Source organism: Bombus pyrosoma, linkage group LG1 (assembly GCF_014825855.1).
Source record: "Bombus pyrosoma isolate SC7728 linkage group LG1, ASM1482585v1, whole genome shotgun sequence".
Taxonomy (NCBI): Eukaryota; Metazoa; Arthropoda; class Insecta; order Hymenoptera; family Apidae; genus Bombus; species Bombus pyrosoma.
The window spans coordinates 964,487-983,145 of record NC_057770.1 but is presented as its reverse complement, the minus strand read 5'-3'; the positions used below and the strand labels follow the sequence as shown (position 1 = coordinate 983,145).

The 18,659-nt window shown below is 30.1% G+C and overlaps 4 protein-coding genes and 1 long non-coding RNA gene across 18 annotated transcripts; 2 read left to right on the top strand and 3 right to left on the bottom strand.

The window, feature by feature from the left end:
- Positions 1-491: 491 nt before the first annotated feature.
- On the bottom strand, positions 492-5,959 carry LOC122573174 (5-aminolevulinate synthase, erythroid-specific, mitochondrial). Of its 4 annotated transcripts, none has more exons than XM_043739618.1 (4): positions 5,809-5,959; positions 2,538-2,595; positions 1,012-2,297; positions 492-940 (listed from the first exon to the last, which is right to left on the bottom strand). In XM_043739618.1, the coding sequence occupies exons 1-4, from the start codon at positions 5,815-5,817 to the stop codon at positions 689-691; spliced, it is 1,605 nt and encodes a 534-aa protein (XP_043595553.1). In that variant the 5' UTR covers positions 5,818-5,959; the 3' UTR covers positions 492-688. The 4 variants fall into 4 exon arrangements, with proteins under 4 accessions (XP_043595553.1, XP_043596417.1, XP_043598065.1 ...); XM_043740482.1 differs by lacking the exon at positions 5,809-5,959 and adding an exon at positions 4,161-4,316; XM_043742130.1 differs by lacking the exon at positions 5,809-5,959 and adding an exon at positions 3,194-3,414.
- Positions 5,960-6,157: 198 nt separating this feature from the next.
- On the top strand, positions 6,158-8,510 carry LOC122574849 (protein disulfide-isomerase A3). The gene is made up of 5 exons (XM_043743369.1): positions 6,158-6,303; positions 6,617-6,848; positions 6,916-7,124; positions 7,211-7,321; positions 7,400-8,510. Exons 1-5 carry the CDS (start codon positions 6,158-6,160, stop codon positions 8,172-8,174), a joined length of 1,473 nt encoding a protein of 490 aa, XP_043599304.1. The 3' UTR covers positions 8,175-8,510.
- A 391-nt stretch (positions 8,511-8,901) lies between these two features.
- Positions 8,902-14,513, bottom strand: LOC122575385 (ras-like GTP-binding protein Rho1). 7 transcript variants are annotated; one of them, XM_043745474.1, is made up of 6 exons: positions 14,375-14,468; positions 14,045-14,241; positions 12,256-12,341; positions 10,810-10,970; positions 10,342-10,725; positions 8,902-10,266 (listed from the first exon to the last, which is right to left on the bottom strand). In XM_043745474.1, exons 3-6 carry the CDS (start codon positions 12,311-12,313, stop codon positions 10,186-10,188), a joined length of 684 nt encoding a protein of 227 aa, XP_043601409.1. In that variant the 5' UTR covers positions 12,314-12,341; positions 14,045-14,241; positions 14,375-14,468; the 3' UTR covers positions 8,902-10,185. The 7 variants fall into 7 exon arrangements, with proteins under 7 accessions (XP_043601409.1, XP_043600585.1, XP_043603115.1 ...); XM_043744650.1 differs by having other exon boundaries at positions 14,045-14,293; positions 14,375-14,453; XM_043747180.1 differs by having other exon boundaries at positions 8,902-10,259; positions 14,045-14,293; positions 14,375-14,447.
- A 440-nt stretch (positions 14,514-14,953) lies between these two features.
- Positions 14,954-15,861, top strand: LOC122577615. The gene is made up of 2 exons (XR_006320399.1): positions 14,954-15,145; positions 15,382-15,861. It is a non-coding gene; the product is annotated as an uncharacterized LOC122577615 (long non-coding RNA).
- A 573-nt stretch (positions 15,862-16,434) lies between these two features.
- Positions 16,435-18,579, bottom strand: LOC122571189 (small glutamine-rich tetratricopeptide repeat-containing protein alpha-like). Of its 5 annotated transcripts, none has more exons than XM_043737495.1 (4): positions 18,144-18,579; positions 17,347-17,687; positions 16,794-17,261; positions 16,435-16,716 (listed from the first exon to the last, which is right to left on the bottom strand). In XM_043737495.1, exons 2-4 carry the CDS (start codon positions 17,664-17,666, stop codon positions 16,605-16,607), a joined length of 900 nt encoding a protein of 299 aa, XP_043593430.1. In that variant the 5' UTR covers positions 17,667-17,687; positions 18,144-18,579; the 3' UTR covers positions 16,435-16,604. The 5 variants fall into 5 exon arrangements, with proteins under 5 accessions (XP_043593430.1, XP_043594293.1, XP_043591769.1 ...); XM_043738358.1 differs by having other exon boundaries at positions 17,347-17,682; positions 18,251-18,579; XM_043735834.1 differs by having other exon boundaries at positions 18,251-18,576.
- Positions 18,580-18,659: the final 80 nt, after the last annotated feature.

Here is an 18,659-nt window from a genome sequence, read left to right as displayed (position 1 = left end):
ATAAAAATTATTAAAGCTTTAAATCATATATGAACACGTGTTAGCGACCATAAAGTGTTAGGTTAAGTCACTGTCAATATGTCATCTAATTATCACCTTCATAATTTTGAATAAACTATTACAATTTACAAAATATAGGTATTAAAAAGGATATTCTTTAATTGGCAAATTTAGTTTTTAAAGATAATTTAAAATATTTACTTACTTCACCCTTGGCTTTCATTTTGCCGTGCGTACAACACGATGATAAACAGGAGAAAGATCAAGGGATTTTTGGTTACTTCGGAAACGGAACTATTTAATTTTCTAGTGAAATATTATTTATCCATAGACGAAATGTAGTATAGGTTGTAGACTTAATAATCTTATACAATCTTCATCTCGGATACAATTTCGTATCCTTTTATGCTATACCAAAGTATAACTAACTGTTACAATATTATATATATAATCTTATTATTACAAGAGATTTGCTGAGTAATTAAATACTATTATATTATTAAATAATATTTTATTGTATGTTTTATATGATAAAATTAACTTTGATTAAATTTCTTTAACATTTCACCATAAATAGTTGCTTGTTCAACAGCAAAAGTATTCACATAATATAAATTTGTGTACATAAATAAATTATATTTATATTATACAAATTTTTGATAGTTCATTCATTTAAATTTAATATTTGTCAATGAACTCGAATTGCACATGGAATGTTGTCTGGCTTATGTTCGACCGTCGGTATATTCAACCGATGAAAGACATCTAATATGTCTTTCACAAACTGATCCATCATAGACAGAGTATGTTTTGGAGTTGGGGCAACTCTTAATTTTTCTTCACCCTTTGGAACAGTTGGATAATTGATCGCTTGAACATAATGCCCCTTATCTTTTATTAATAAATCAGCTAATTGACTACATAATAATGGATCACCAATCTGAAAGACAATTGTAATTTAATGTAATAATATTAATAATGCGTAGAAAACCTAATATAAAGGAAATTTACTTTTATCGGTATAATGTGAGAAGGTGATTGTTCTAATGGAAGACCTGCAGCTGTTAAAATAGATTTCATATAAGCTACATTCTTTTGATGACTAGCCCTTAATGATCTTCCTTCATCTGAAGTTAAAATTTCAACAGCTGTTAAGGTACCATATAGTACTGTTGGTGGTAATGAGGTCGTAAAAATAAAACCTGCTGCATAACTTCGTATCATATCTATTAATTTAGTGGATCCAACAATGTAACCACCCATATTGCCAAAAGCTTTTCCCAAAGTACCAGAAATAATATCCATTTTATGAAGCACCCAATCTCTCTCTCCAATACCAGCACCTGAATATCCATATAATCCAACAGCATGAACTTCATCAACAAATGTTAAAGCATTATATTTATGTGCAATATCACATAAGTCTTCTAAAGGACATATATCACCAGTCATAGAATGTACTGTTTCAAATGCTACGATTTTTGGTACAGTTTTGTCTACTTTGGAAAGTAATTCTTCAAGATGTTTTACATCATTGTGCCTAAAAATATGTTTTGGTACTCCACTATTTCTTATACCCTGAATCATGGATGCATGATTTCCAGCATCAGAGAAGATATGACAATGTGGTAAAAGCTTGGCTAAAGTATATAAGGTGGAGTCATTAGCAACAAAACAAGAAGTAAATAATAAGCCAGCTTCTTTCTGATGCAAAGAAGCAAGTCTTTTTTCTAAGATCTCGTGCCCTATGGAATTTCCGGATATATTTCTAGTTCCTCCTGCTCCTGCACCAAATTTATTCAATGCTTCTCGAACAGAATTTGTCACTGCTGGATGTCGTGACATACCTAAATAATCATTAGAACACCAAACAGTGATAGGTTTCTCACCCCAAGAGTATTCTATTCCAATTGGGAAACTTTCTGCTAAACGATTAACTTTTTTAAACACTCTATAAGAATGGTCCTTTTTCTTTTTCATAATTTGTTCATGAAAAAATTCTTCATATGGAAAGCTTCCTTTTTCCTTTGATTCTAAAGGTGATACATTGATAATATCTTCCTCAACCATAGGACTAGCTACTTTTATAGCATTTTGTTCTTTAGCAAGAAATGGACATTGACTATTTATAGCTTTTTCAATCTGTTCAGACTCAGTACTATTTACTTGAGTGCTAAAAAATTGAGACATTACTGGACAAAGCTGACGGTAGTTCATAATTACAGAAGCTCCATAATTACGAATGTAATTTGCAGAAAGATGTGTCAAAAATGGACAAGGCATGTTTTTTAAGTTGCCTAAAACATATAAAATCGAAATATATATGGTATAAAGGTTACACATAATACTATTGTTAATTAATATATATTTTAAAAAATTATGTAATAAATGCGATTGTTTAAATGATAAAGAAGAATTGTTTCGCTTAAAGAAAAAAGGTATCGAGGGGTTTTTGTGCAAAAAATAAAGTCAATGAAAGAAAAAGTGAAACTACAAGTCATGATGATACGACATTTCAAAAGTCAAAAATCTGTTACCTGTTATAACACTGGATAAATGATACACGTTGACGTAATGGATATATTGACGAACAAACTGAAATATAAAAAATTTAATACATTTAATTATCAAGGTAAGAGAAACTTGAATACTGTGATTGATAATCAAATAAACCCAATTTTATGAAAGAATTGTATAGCAGACCTAAAACCTATCACATCGACAGGTAGGCACTAAATGTACGATATACATATTAGTTGAGGTGGAGGGTAGGGATAAGTTACGAAGTCAGAATCACGGTCATATTGTCATATACCAGATCTAGAAAACCCGTTGGTGGGAGTATTGCTCTTGTGTGTTGGAGATATTTCTCAAATAAGGCGCTTCAGTCGATTTGGTAGGCTTTGTTGTGTAACGCGCTCTATGTTTGCAATCTATAATACGATCGTGTTTACAACTAATCTAACCTATAATGTAAATCTACATTTATTTAAACAACATTTTTGTGCAACACATGAAATACTGTATGTTTACTTCAAGTACATTGAAAAAAGTTATGAAAAATGGTTTAGTTTATGCCTTCTTTACCTTCAGAGGCAAGGATGGCGCTAAATGTAAAAGTCTAACAAATCCACCGCAGCGCTATAGTTACGACCAATTTATGAAGCACACCTCTTGAAGTTAAAAACCTTACCCCCCTCTACTGGAGTTTCTTCCCAGTGATTACATCTGTATAAGTCTATGGCCACAATTAAAGATAACTAGGTCATAACCCCAAGCTAATCATCTCTGTCACAACATAAAATTACAACTATAGAGATATAAAGATAGAGTACGTGAGAGCTGAAAAAGCAGTATTGGAATCAAAAGCGAACACTACATAGAGGCCCCTTCTGTCCTTGTCTAATCAGGTATGCACACTGGCGCTGGTTGATCGGTGTTAGACCTGCATACTACTGTACAAATGTGCATGTGTTATTAAACAAGGACAGAAGGGGCCTCTATGCAGCATTCCCCTTCTACTCCAATATCGCATTCACTTACATGGTATCATATGACTCGACTACTCTATCCTTACATTTCTATGTAACTCGCAGCTCGCAGCTCGCAATGCTCGCAATTGATGTATTAGTTTTGCGAAGTTTGCTTATTAACAGTTTCAAAAAGATTGGGTCGATTCGAGTGATCGGACGATATCGAATTTGTTATGCGTAGAGCTATTTCCATTAATCTTTGAAAAATTGTCATGCGCAATTAGGTGATAAATCATTAATTTCATTATGATTTTGAAATGAAATGAATTAATTATCAAATACTGTTATCAATTCATTTTTCAGGATATAAACATCAGTACTGTATGATTGTTTAATTGAGAAAACTGATATGCAAGGGAACATTTAGCAATTCATTCACAACATTTATCAACAAGGTACGAATCTTACACGGAGTATTTAACGATCAATTCAATTTAATAACAAACATAATGTATTATACAGAAAGATATCAAATCTATTTAAGTTTTTCTTTCCATTTGATTTCTACTTATATAATTACTTGTATTAAGTATTACAAGTTTTAATAAAATGTATGAATATTTGAATATCCATATGAAGAATTCATATAACATTAAATTTTATTGCAATAATGTCGCAAACACTTACCATAATGCATGCTAATTGATATCTGTAGCGTTAGCTAAATAGGAAAGATAAATAAAATTCTCGTCTTCCTAATATTTTGTAACACAAGATAACACAGCGTCTTTGCAACTAACCACATTATGCTTTTGTTCCCCGTAACCCCGTTTTGGTTACATAAGGCTTTTCCTTTTCATTCTGCAAATTCATGTTTACGCTAGACACAGACAAACGACCAATCACTATCGTTTAAAGGATTATTACAATTCCATTCATATTCAATAAGTTTGTGCGTCAAAATATGCTTTGTGCGGCTACATATATAGCACTACTACAAATGCATACGCGCATTTCCACATATAATTAATTACTTAATGTTAATCAAATCAATAAATATCATTGTATCCTAAGAAAACATAGCAATAGTAACACACTTGATATTCTTTTATTTTACTTTGTCATTTTTAATGTATTTTTTTATTCATTTTTTTATGTATATTTTTATCTTTGATCATAACAATGTTAACAAACTCGTTTGTATTAAGAATCATTTCTTATTGTTATCCGAAATTCTAAATGCTAGATATTTTGCATTATTATAATTATAGTTATTGTTAATACGATAATATTATGTAAGTGACTTTTCAATGTCTTGTAATAGCAAAATGTCTATTAATATTGTATAAGCAAATATCGCGCTTTGTAATAATGCATAACTCAAGTGACAAAACATAATCTATTCTTCACTTTGTAATCATTTTATCGGAAATTCTGTGTAAAATGATAAGTTTTGATAAGTAATATATCAATGAAAAATACATTGATCTATGTGCTTAAACATTGTCACAATTACAATATTATGTAATCTGAGATATTTCTTTACATTTTTATTATTGCATAAGTCTTTTTTTAGTCCGACATTTTATTCGGAATTTTGCGTACATATATATGTAATGATAAAAAGTTTTTTGTTAATTCAAACCGCTTGCAATCGATTTTTAGTATCTCGCAATTAGTTTAATTTAAATAAATAACCTCTTTAAATCGAATGTTCCCAAAATCAATATTTTGTTGTCATCAACATGTACGTTTATTTTTATTATTTATCTATTTCACATAGAATAAATATAAATTTTTATATACAATATACGCTATACACAAATAAAATTGTTACATTTTATTATTTCAAGGATAGAAGTATGTATTATTACAAAATAATTTCCAATTAAAAAATTAAGTGATGTAAAATATGAACCATGATATTTTTAAATTGCAACTTGACTCTTGTTTCAACAGCCATTGTTTGAAAAACCCACGGGCAATGATCCTATTTGGTTCACGCTGATTACTCTAGAGGGATCTGAGATTACCATTTTTTCAATGTATTTAAATTTAGAACCGAATTTTTCATATATAATTGATAAATGTCATGATTTAAAGTTAATATGTATCAAGTTTTTAATATCAATACTCCAGTACTAGTATTAGTATTGTGGTATTTCAACAAAATAAACTCATTTTAAATTTAATTATTGCATATCATTACTAATTTATTTCTTATGTTATGATTATTGCCAGTATTGTTACTATATGTAAATTAAATAAATAATTAAATTATATAAGACATATATGAGGCATTCAAACGATCGTATTAATATTAAAATATATTTACGTTAAACATGATGGTTTATATTTAAAGTAGATCATCCAGTGACGGAAGAGATTCTTTGCAATGATACTGCTATAAATTCTTTTTCAGTTTCTCCCACCAAAGCAAACGTCGACGAAATACATTTTGTTACTGAGAGTTGTTTGGAATCTTGTCTTAGTCGAGTGTATAGGTGTCGGATCTTGTGTAAAGGAAATACATCACACACATTCAGAAGCAACAGCCAATCAGAACACGACAGCACTGCGTGGCTACCCTAACTTATAACAAAAGCCACGTCTTCGACAGGCAGTGTCTTTAGAAGAAAGATTGCGTTCCGAATTTGATTTAGAAACAAGTACTGTAGTCCACAATGTTGCTCAAGTATTTTACCTTCCTTTCCTTGATCTTCGTTAATGTCTTGGCTGAAGAAAAAGATGTGGTGGAACTTACCGATGATACTTTTAGCCATGAATTAGAGCGGCTTGAGAACACGCTTGTTATGTTTTATGCACCATGGTAAGTAGTTTCTTTTACGATAATTGTATAGAACCAAAAATAATTTTATTTTCATATTGTTCTATTGTTTCAACTGCAATTGTAAGAAAATTGATCAAGGGAAGTATTTTCTAAGTTCCGATTTCGATAATTTCAAGTATACCGGCTTATGACACGTTAATAGTTGAGAATGTGTTACATTTGAAATTCTTATTCATGTTTCTATATAAAGGAACTGTTATTGTTTTAACTTGTACAACTTCTGTGAATATAAAAGTAATTTAATTTTACACTTGAAACTAATTCTTTACCTATGCGAATACCAAATATTCAGGTGTGGTCATTGCAAACGATTAAAACCAGAATATGCAAAAGCTGCTGAAATGCTCTTGGGTAATGATCCTCCAATTACTCTTGCCAAAGTAGATTGCACAGAAAGTGGAAAGGATAGCTGCAACAAATATTCAGTTAGTGGTTATCCAACATTGAAAATCTTTTCTAGAGGTGATTTTGTTAGCGATTACAATGGACCTAGAGAAGCTGCTGGTATTGCCAAGTATATGAAGGTAAATAGGATTTTGATATATACAAATTATTTAATCATCTCATATAAGTACCTATGATGTATTCTAGGCACAAGTTGGTCCAGCATCTAAAGAATTAAGTGGAGAAACTTGTTTGAAATCATTCTTAGACTCTGATGAAGTAAGTGTTGTAGGTTTCTTTGAAAAGGAAGACTCAGCCTTAGCGACATCCTTTCATGCTGTTTCTAAGAAACTTAAAGAAAAAGTTAGATTTGCACATACAACAGCAAAATCACTTTTAGAGAAAGAAGGACATAAGTAATTACTTATTTATTTACATTGTCATAAATTTACTTTAAGACTAAAATTACACATAAAATAAAATATATTTTCTTGAATTTTAGGAATGCTATAGTTCTATATAGACCAAAAATTCTACAGAACAAATTTGAATCAAACACTGTGAAATATGTAGAGTCTATGGGTGACATTCAAGAATTCATTAATAAAAATTAGTAAGTTTCATGAATATTTGTTTTACTAATACGATATTTAAATCATAAGTGTCTTTTTTAATTAAATGTATATTTCAGCTTTGGTATTGCGGGCGTACGTACCCGGGATAATGAAAGAGAGTTTAAAAATCCATTAGTTGTTGCATATTATGCAGTGGATTATGTTAAGAATCCCAAGGGTACAAATTACTGGCGTAATAGAATCATCAAAGTTGCTAAGGACTTCCCCAAGTTAAATTTCGCTATTTCTTCCAAAGACGACTTCCAGCACGAATTAAACGATTTTGGAATTGATTTTGTTAAGGGTGATAAACCTGTTGTTTTAGCAAGAAACGCTAATAATCAAAAGTTCGTTATGAAGGATGAATTTTCTGTCGATACATTTGAGGCATTCTTAAAAGATATAGAAGCTGGCACTCTAGAACCATATCTAAAATCTGAACCAATACCCGAAGATAACACTGGAAATGTTAAAATTGGAGTAGCCCGAAACTTCGATGAAATTGTTACAAACAATAACAAAGATACATTAATTGAATTTTATGCACCTTGGTGCGGTCATTGCAAGAAACTGGCACCTATTTACGATGAATTAGGTGAGAAACTTGCGACCGAAGATATCGAGATTGTGAAGTTCGATGCCACTGCTAATGATGTTCCTGCCCCGTACGAAGTTCGAGGATTTCCAACACTTTATTGGGCGCCCAAAAACTCCAAGAATAATCCAGTAAAATATGAAGGTGGCAGGGAGCTTGATGATTTCATCAAGTATATTGCTAAGCACGCGACCAATGAATTAAAAGGATTTGATCGTAAGGGAAAGACTGTTAAGCTGAAAAGTGATGAATTGTAAATTTTTTCACATTAAGATGTGAAGTTGTTTATTACAATTATTATGTAAGTCTCAGCAACAAAGCTTGGAGTGAAATTTTCCTTGTACGATTTATAAGTGTGAAAAAAGTGGCATGTAGTTAAAAACGTAAAAGCTAAGAATTTTATGAATGAAAGAAATTAAAGACATTTGGTAATATGACTGCATTTATTTTACAAAGTATTTGAAAAACAAAGTGAAAAAGTATAATTAGAATAGGATTGTCTATATATATTATGTAACTTTATAATGTTGTATATCATGTAAAACTATGCAGAACTGATTTAGAATTATGATGTCAATATTTTCCAGATTTAACAAATTATGTCTAAGATTCAATTTTCCATTCCATTTTTCATATATATCTGATTATATAATAAGTTGAAATTAATACATTACCTTTTCATTTATATCTAAAGTAAAATAAATTCTTTTTTATACAGTTTTGTGCATTGAAAAACTATACTTCTATTCTTTAAGTTTAAAAAAGATTCCTGATACGTACGTGATATTTTAAGAAGTATTTAAAATAAAGAAAAAATTTTATTCAATAAAATTGTAAATGAAGATTCACTTTATAAGTGATATATTTTATACATTCATGAACCTTCACAGATTCCTTGTAATTTCTAAGAAATATCCTACTGCTTGAATTTTGTATATTTAAATTTACAGACATTGAACTGCTTTAGGAGTAATAGTTCACAAGCATTGATTAGTAATTTTTATTGTTAATTACAATTTATTATAGTAATCATGGAGTAAATATCTTATATTAAGGCTAATTAACTATAGAGCGGTCTCTTAAAACTCAAAAAACTTATCCTGGCTCCACTCTCCTAATCGTAAAAAATTTTTCTCTCCCTTTAAAATTATACTAAAAAAGTGCTACATACAGATGATTGAGTTTTCTCCTGGAAGTAATTTTTTCAATTCACTACTGATACGACGAATTAAATCTATTTATAAAGAATTGTGAAGATGTAGAAAACAGTATTCAGTATTCTTTCTTTTTCCGTATGTGTCTTAAGTATACAAGTACTTATGTCCTTTTGATCCTCGAAGTCAAAGTGATACGTTTATTATATATATATTTGTTCGTAACATTATGGTAAGAAAATAAGGTAAAGCGATGCGTACTTTTATTGTTGTTTTATACCATGAAATAGACAAAAAAATGCTTTGAAAGATCACGGGACATTCATGAAGGCATAATATCTCATCTATTCCAAGAATGGTGACATTTTATGTACAATCTTTAATCCTATATGGACCAAACATATAGACCAACAAAAGAGTTCTTTATCGCTCTTTTTACATAGACAATAATAAATTTAATAGATACTATGATATATCTGAAATGTTACTATTTTAACCTTTGTTAAACATAGAAATTTAAATTTTTTAATCTTATCTCACAACTTTGTGCACGTAACAATATTTAACTTTTTCTTTAGAAAGATGTAATTACGAATTTATTCATCTTTTTTTGTTTCATTAAAGCATATTACTGAAAACTCAGTCTTAATAATTTTTGTATAACAATATCTGAAAACCATTTTATTCTGATAAGGATCAAAACGATAAGTAACTTCTATGATAACAGTTAATATATTGATATATCTTGTAACTCATAGCATATCCTTATAAAAACTGCAGTAGTGTTTGTACAAATTCTTAGTAATTTATTTTATTTAAAACACGATCGCACTTATTGCAACATTAGAGAGAGTCCATAAAGGATTAACTGATACAATCGTAATTAATAGTACATTCTTTGCAAATTATTATAAAAGAACACTTGCAAATTTTGCAACGGATTTTAATTTGCATATATTGTATATATTGTGGGCGTATTTTGTGGTAGTTTTTCTCTTTTTTTTATAGATTTGTTTTATTGTGTAAAATAATTGAAGATAAGTTGTTGTTATATTATAGTTTCCGCTGGGGGCTTCCGGCATAACAACTAGCTTCATTGCAACTAGCAATTCCATTAGTGTTGTCTCATTATCGGTGACAGTTCAAGAATTATAGGAGCCAACATCTTCCCTTTTTCTTCTTTTTTACCTACGAACTCACATAGTTTTTATAATAACGTCTGATCAATTTATACTCAATTTCATGCAAACCTGTAATGAATAATGCTTACTTGTAGCGCTGCCCGAGTGGCTGTTTCAAACACTTCCCTAATACCTTCCTTACTCTTAGCAGAACATTCAAGATAAGCAAAAGCATTGATTTTTTCAGCCATAGCTCTACCTTCTTCTGGTTTAACTGGTTCTTGTTTCATCTTGCTAAGCTCTTTGATGGTATTAGGATCATTGCGCAAGTCTTTTTTATTTCCAACAAGGATAATGGGCACATTTGGGCAAAAGTGCTTCACCTCTGGTGTCCACTTCTCAGGAATGTTCTCCAAGGAGTCAGGACTATCGATAGAGAAACACATTAGGATTACATCTGTATCAGGATATGACAATGGACGCAACCTATCGTAATCTTCTTGCCCAGCTGTGTCCCAAAGAGCCAGTTCAACCTGTTATAGGAAATGTTCCTTTAATATATTTGGAAAAAAATACAAAAATATTAAATATGTGAAACAATTTCTTGTAGCACTTACCTGCTTTCCATCAACCTCAATGTCTGCAACATAATTTTCAAACACTGTAGGTACATAAACTTCAGGAAACTGATCTTTGCTGAAGACTATGAGTAAGCATGTTTTACCACAAGCACCATCACCCACGATAACCAATTTCTTCCTAATGGCTGCCATGAATTCTAAAATGTAAACCATTAAATACTTCTTTATTAGTACTCTAATATAACCTGCATAATTAAAATTTTAATTTTATGCATATAACTTTGATCTCTTTAATTAATATATTAATGCAGAAAATAGAAATATAACATCCACTTCACATCAATTGACAAATTTTTATGTACGTAATTTAGAGATATTGAATATGTCAGTTGTTATGTTTAATAACAGTTATAAGTGAGTATGCATGTGTTTTAATATTCTTTCAATAACTTACCCATATATAAATATTACAATTTTGTGTAATATATTTGTTCAAAATAAAATGAGTGTGTATTTAATTTTAACAATTTTTGTTTGTTAGCGATGAGTAATATATACAGAACATATATGCTTGATCTTGATATATATCAGAGTAAAATAATAAAAATATATACCTAACTTCTATTGTTTTCATTTTATATGTATACATATATACACATACAAATATATGTATATACAATAAGAAATCTATAAATTATGAATGCTAATATGTAAATTGTACTTTATATATTAATAAATTCTAATTGCATTTGTATACAATATAAATGCATGAAGTATCTTAAGGACTACTCAAATACTAGTGATAATGGATCTAAGTTATTTGAGTTAATATCTTGGAAACACCACCTAAAATTAGTTTAACTAAGGGCATGCAGTGAGTGAACACATAATACACATAAGATAAGATAATAACTTAATGGAAAATATGATGAATGTTGAAAAGATATAATCAATATCAATGTTAACAGAAACTACTTTTCCTGCACCTTGGTAAGGCATAAACAAATAAAAAGCAATTTTAAATACATAAATACAAGTGTAAATAGATATAAAGACATAAAGGAAGTAGTGAGAAAGATTGAGAAAAAGCATTCTTCAGGATAGAGTTAGAAAGAAGTCAGGGTAATCTTTTGAAACTGTTCGATTAGATTTATCTTTTGACAATACTATAAAGAATGATTTGAATTCAAACCTCGTAGGGTATAAAACTTGTTACCTGAAAATATTGTATCCATTTGTGTTTAAACAAAGTACTATATTAGTACTAGCATTACAAACATAATAGCATACACTCCCTACAGCCCTCTGTTTACTTAAATTTACATTGCTAAAAATTGCTTCTAACTTCATAACTGTTTGCTACTTATATAGTGGGTACGATAGGTAACATCTTTTTGTGTCTATATTTCATATCTACTTTAGTACTATTTAGAAAGCAACCTACGAGGGCTGAAGATTGAAAGGATATTGATTGGGTCGTACCTGATCCAGGGTACCCCGTATCGTCTGGACCGAGGCATCGGCCCATATTGCATCCCATGTTTTTAGTTTTTCTTTCAGCGTCTCTGCTTTAAGTGGACATTTTATATGTTAGAATGGATAAAAGGTTGCGAAATAACTGCATGTACTACACAGATGTCATATAAATATCATATATATGTAAATATGTATGCATATGTCTTGTTTCTATCACAATTATGTATTTAAATGTTTGCAAAAGTATTACATATAATCTATAATCATTGAACAACAGCTTTATAATTTTGATTCATAACTCTTTCCTTCAGATATATATAAAAATATGTACACTACAAGGCTTTACAAGAATATCAAAAACTAAATATAATGTGAATTTAATGTTATCATAGTGTTATCATAATGTTATCATAATGACTTCATGTACACATTTAGATGAAAGATTACAGAATTCCAAAATGCATAAGGTAGAGCTTTAACTACGATGTGTGTAAAAAAAAAAATATATATTATATATATTATTTAATCAATTTCTTAATTCATATACAAAGGTCTCTGCATATTAATATATCATGTGTAAGACCATACCTTATGCCTTACAAAAGAATAATGATGTCTTCAAAGAACATGCATAAACACATAAGATTGGTACTTTTCTGTATTAAACATGCACTATTAAGAAACATGTGTACCCATGAGAAATTATTTTTGAAAAGCATAAATTAAATGTAATAGGCAACACATTCATATTGTACACAGTTAAAATGCTTTATAATATTTTAATGAGAGAAGTCATGATCATTCACTATTTATTTAAAGACAGTGATAAATAAATACGTATATTTAAGAAATATACGTATGTTATGATATAAATTAGAGTACTAAAACTTTTTAATATAGAATCCTACTTGTTAAAAGTTTTTGTTATAACGCAGACATTCTTCTGTTTTATATGTCACACTTATTAATGTACAGAGAAGATTCTAATTTAAAAGTTTTCATACAGATCAGAAGCAAGGACTTTAGCATTAAAGAATCTAGTGTATAGCGAAAGCAATGCAAATGAGGATTGTATATGTTAATATTAAGGCAATACAATTTATATAAATCTTCAAATTTTGCATCATATTTGAGTATTACAAAAACTGTTGATTACACAATGGTAAGTATTTCATTTTACTATCCTTCAGAAATTAAATTATTCACTTTATATTAAACCAAATGAAGATCATACGACTTATTACAAACTTTGGTCTATCATACATATAGAATATTTAAAATGGAAAGTGTATATATATATATATATATATATATATAACAAATATATACTTACAATATATATATACCACATATACAGAAGCCAATTGTTTACCGAAAATCAATGTATGTTCACCTAGTACTTTTATTAGCATTCGGAAATTCCGATGAAATCATCCCAAAGATGTAAATTGTAAAAGCAGAATTAGGGGTACGCGGATATTTTGAAGAATGGATAGAAACGCGATGATTTCTAACATATCAAAGAACGTACCGGACCTTTTGTTTATCGCAGTTCTGACAGGGTAAACGACGACGAAGGAATGTCAAGATGAAGCCGTGACACAGATATTTACTTACTAGGTTTCCAGACACGTATCCGGAGAGCTTTTTGCCGAATTTTGCACAGCCGGAAGTGCACAGGCGAAACCAGGGGAGAGAGGAGGGGATTTAAGCCTAAGAGGTGGAGGATGGGGGCGCTAGGGGTGCGACAGGATAGCGACGCAGGGGTCTAGAGCCTGGGGGACGATTTACATACTGAATTAAAGCCCAGGTCGTATTTGAACTGGTAGAAACGATCCCAAATCAGTGATTGAATGTAGTCGCGGTGGACAGCGTGTAGCTTCTCGTATGTTGAATTAAACGGTCGTCATGCGAAGATGCTGTAGATTCGTAACGCATGGCACTCCCTCGGCCCTCTCTCTATCACAGGAGGAGGAGAACGTTTTTTCCCTCCTTGACACACAGAGTTCCCCGTTGCGCCGTTAACAAAGCGACATGTAGCACGCTTAAACCACCCGGACACACATCACAGCACACTCTCACACTACTCCAACCAGTATTACTTAAGAAATAATTGCGTATTTACCTGAAATGTTAAGCGACAGAAAGTCAAGAAGATGGCAGCCTTCGATGGCCACACCTCAATCTGTGAGTGTGCGGCAATCGGCTAGTGAGGGGGGAGCATTATACTCAGGATCGTATTGTTGTTTTTGAAATCCCCTTTCCTAGAATTTCAAATATTTCCCGGTCAATTTTCCATAAAAATTGTCACGATATTTATCAAACACAGTATGTATTTTATATGATTAAATTTTCATAGCAGAAGAATTGTAAGCGCGTTTGAAACCGAATATTCATAGAACATTATAAGTAAAATTATTAATCATGAATATTTTTACAAAATTAAAAAAACATATTAGTCTTTATCAACTTTACATTAATTAAAACGTTTCTGAGCCTATCTACGTATTGTTATAACAATTCTTATTTACCAAGTGGTTTTATTCACGATGATAATATAGTAATACTAGAAAATCGATAATAATGTGAATATATTTCAAAAATTTGTTATTATTATTATAAATTTGAATAAAAACTTATTTTATGTCTAATCAGATAGTCTAATCTGTCTATGAATATATGGATGTCTAATCTACGCACCATTTAATGATACGTTCCTGGGCAATGCTACAAAACCAACGAATCATATGCCACCGCGCATATCAGGAACCTGTAGAGGGACTTTGCGCATGCAACATCATGTTTCACGGATGTATGTATATGTGGGTGAATGACGGGAAGGGTTGGAAAATATGTAAATAATGCTGCATCGCAGCTTCGTCACCCAGCGCCCCTTGTATGTAACACGTGAAAATCATGACATTAACTTTATAATCATGAAACGAACAAAAAATTAGTGTGAATAAACTATTTGCTTTTAAGATCGATTTAATTTTCATTATATATATATAATTGTTGTTTTTCTGATAAAATGAACATTATCTTTTATTAAAAAAGCATAAGAGTAATAAATTATATGTATAATTCACGTAATAGATATAACAGTACTTACATACACTTATGTTTTCATAGATTGATATGATAATGTGTGGCATATAATTTCAAATGAACAATGCAAACGCGCATTATTTTTCAAATAATTTACCGGTTTCATGGAAATTCAGGAATGACAGATGTAATTTACAACATAATAGAAAAAGTCATTCTGCAGGGTGAGAATAAACGAATAGACTAATCGATGATGATATTTATTTCCGAAAGCGAATAGTGTATGAATTTGCAATTATCCATAAATATGAATGTACATACACATGCAAATATGAAAACAAAATAGAGCATGAAGTCTAAAAAACTTTGTATTTTTATATGTACGCTTCGTATATACTAAATAAAAATGATGTCACTACTGTACACTGTATACGACATACGATCATGCTAGTGTATGACGCACATAGAATTGATATGTACGTTTTATTAATTTGAAAGAATGTATCAAATAAGGCTATGAGGATTTGTATCATTTTCTTAAATATACACTTATTGGATTAAAAATGTATTTTTTATTTCATAGTGATTATTTCTTGTAATAACATTTCTACATTATATATAATACTAGTTCCGAAATAATTGAAGAAATGATACAGGAAATATATTTTAAAAGTATTTAATATGATTGTTACGTATTTAGAATGTATTTAATTATGTACATTTTTCATTGTAAAGGTAGCTAACATTATAACTTTTTAAACATTTTGAATTTTCTGATACTTTCATATCCAATTTTGAAACAAAATAACTATCATTAAAGTAGGTGGTAAGAAACATAATTTTTTCTTAATTTTCAATATGTAGTAATTTATCAAACAGAAATTATTTTTACGGTAAGTAAGAAAACGTATTGTACTATACAAATCGGTTAGAATAGATTCAAAGCGATGTTGTAAGACATAGAAGGCAACACAGTACATGTTGGAATATCTATGTCATTCACGAAATATTCACTATATTCTAACATTTATTATTTAATCTTCACATATCAAACATCATCAGCACACATCCAAAAAACAAATAATCATGTTCTGTTGAATAATTCAGTCATAAGAAAATTTGTATAGTATATGTATATGAATATCATTTTAAGATAGTGATAATGTAAGTTAATCTTAGTCATCATTTTTCACATTTTCATATTAAAAATGATACACACTGTTCTGTAACTATGTATGTGTTCCAATTAAATTTAGTTATTTTCATTTTATCTGGAATTTTTAAAATATATCATAATCATAGATTTCTTAATTTTGTTGTGGTGGATCTGGATCATTTGGATTTCCTCCCATTTGCCTTCTTAAGGATTCAATTAATTCAGGATTCGCATTTTGTAATTGTTGAGCAAAATGTTGACCACTACAAAATTTTTAAATATGATATATTTTTTAATGATATTAGATAGCAAATGACTGAAAAGTATGAGTGATACTTACGCTTCTATAAGAGCATCCATATGTCCTCCTTGTTCTACTTGACCGCTCATAAAATTGCTCACCATGTTTTGAAGTGCTGGATTAGATAACATTTGACGGGCCATGTTCATAAGAGCAGGGTTACTTAGGAGTGAACTGAGATCCATGCCTGGCAATGTACCTCCACTTAATCCCATATTGCTCATGCTTGGTTGAGCTAATTTTTCTTCTGCTACTTGCAAATTATTTTTATAACTTTCATTGTCAGGTTCCATCTCCAAAGCTTTCTGATAACTTTCCTTAGCTTCTTTATGTCTTTGGAGACTAGAATATGCTAAACCTAATCGTCCATATGCTTTACTATACGAAGGATCAATGGATAATGCAGTATGGCAATCCTTAATTGCTTGTTGATAATTGCCAATTTTACTATATGCTGCAGCACGGTTACAATAATATACTGCATTACGACCATCTAATTGAATTGCTCTAAATAAACAATATTATGTAAACAGTATTACAATGTTTATAGAAAAATATATATCTTATCTTTATTCAAACGAAAAATATATACCTTGTATAATTAGTAAGAGCTTCGTGATGTTTTTCAGCTTTCATGAGAGCATTTCCTTCATTTTTTAATTTTTCAGCTTCGGTTTTTGCTTCTAGAGTAGCTTCTGGAGCTAAATTGGGCTTTGCATTTTCGATGGAAGACTTGTATATTTCATATAAGTTAAAATTTGTTGGAGTATCAGATGCTTGTACATTATAAGCACTTTCTAAACACTGTATTGCTACTTCAAGGCTCTCTCGAGAATCTGCTGTAATATCACCTTCTTCTAATTGTTGGGTTAAGAACTGAACAATTGCTGCTACCAGCCCTTTGACAGCCATTACTGCCTTTAAGGAACTGCTCTGTTTGGAATGACAAATTTAACTATAGTATGATTACACGTTACGCTATAACGATAACACAAACACAGGGTGTTTAATATCATTTAGTAATGGAAGATTTTTGATACGTGTCATAACCTTAAAATAGTTTACCGATTAGAAGAATAAAAAGATTTCGTTAAAAGGAAAACTTAAAATTATTGTTTCAACTTTAGCAAAATCGTTTGTAACAATATTATCGGTATCGCGTTAATGAATTGTTAAATGTTTTATTATGCCAAATCATCATAGATTGACATAACCAAAAAAAACATGCAGGATACAAGGAGACAATTAAATTTCGTTGATTATGCTTTAATTTTTTTAAGTCGAAGAAGAGCCTCTACCTACCGTAATTATATTAAATATGTTAATCTACATACGCTAATGTTTGAACTATAATTTTCTTACGGTTAATTACAGACAAATAAAAGTTACCCGTCTATAGTGATATGATACCCTGACAGTTTCATTTTAAGTCATTGATTTTGCAACATTTTTAATCTTTCTGTATATAAAGGAGCACTTTTTATACTTGTATGTACCTTAAAACTTTAAGTATAATGCCACACAGCAACAATGAAGAACCTGCAATGTGTTTCGATGGCTTCCACTTTGTGAAAAACTGAAACCTTAACACTTAATATTCCGACAGTCACAGAATTCGTCGTACAATATTATTACGGCTGTTCTGAAAATTTTTGCTATTTAATTGATTTAATTACTTGTATTTCCGTGTGATAATTTTTATGCCATTGGTCGTCCCTTAAATCTCTTTTGTAGAAACGAACGAATTAAAGTCCAATACTTTCGTCTGAATCGCGCTGGCGCAATTCGATTAACACTAAATATGTTTTTTTAGATGAAAATATTATAGGTGTCTCAAACCAGAGCAATAAAATACAACCGTATACATATTAAATGCTAGAAATATATTAATACTTTGATGCATAT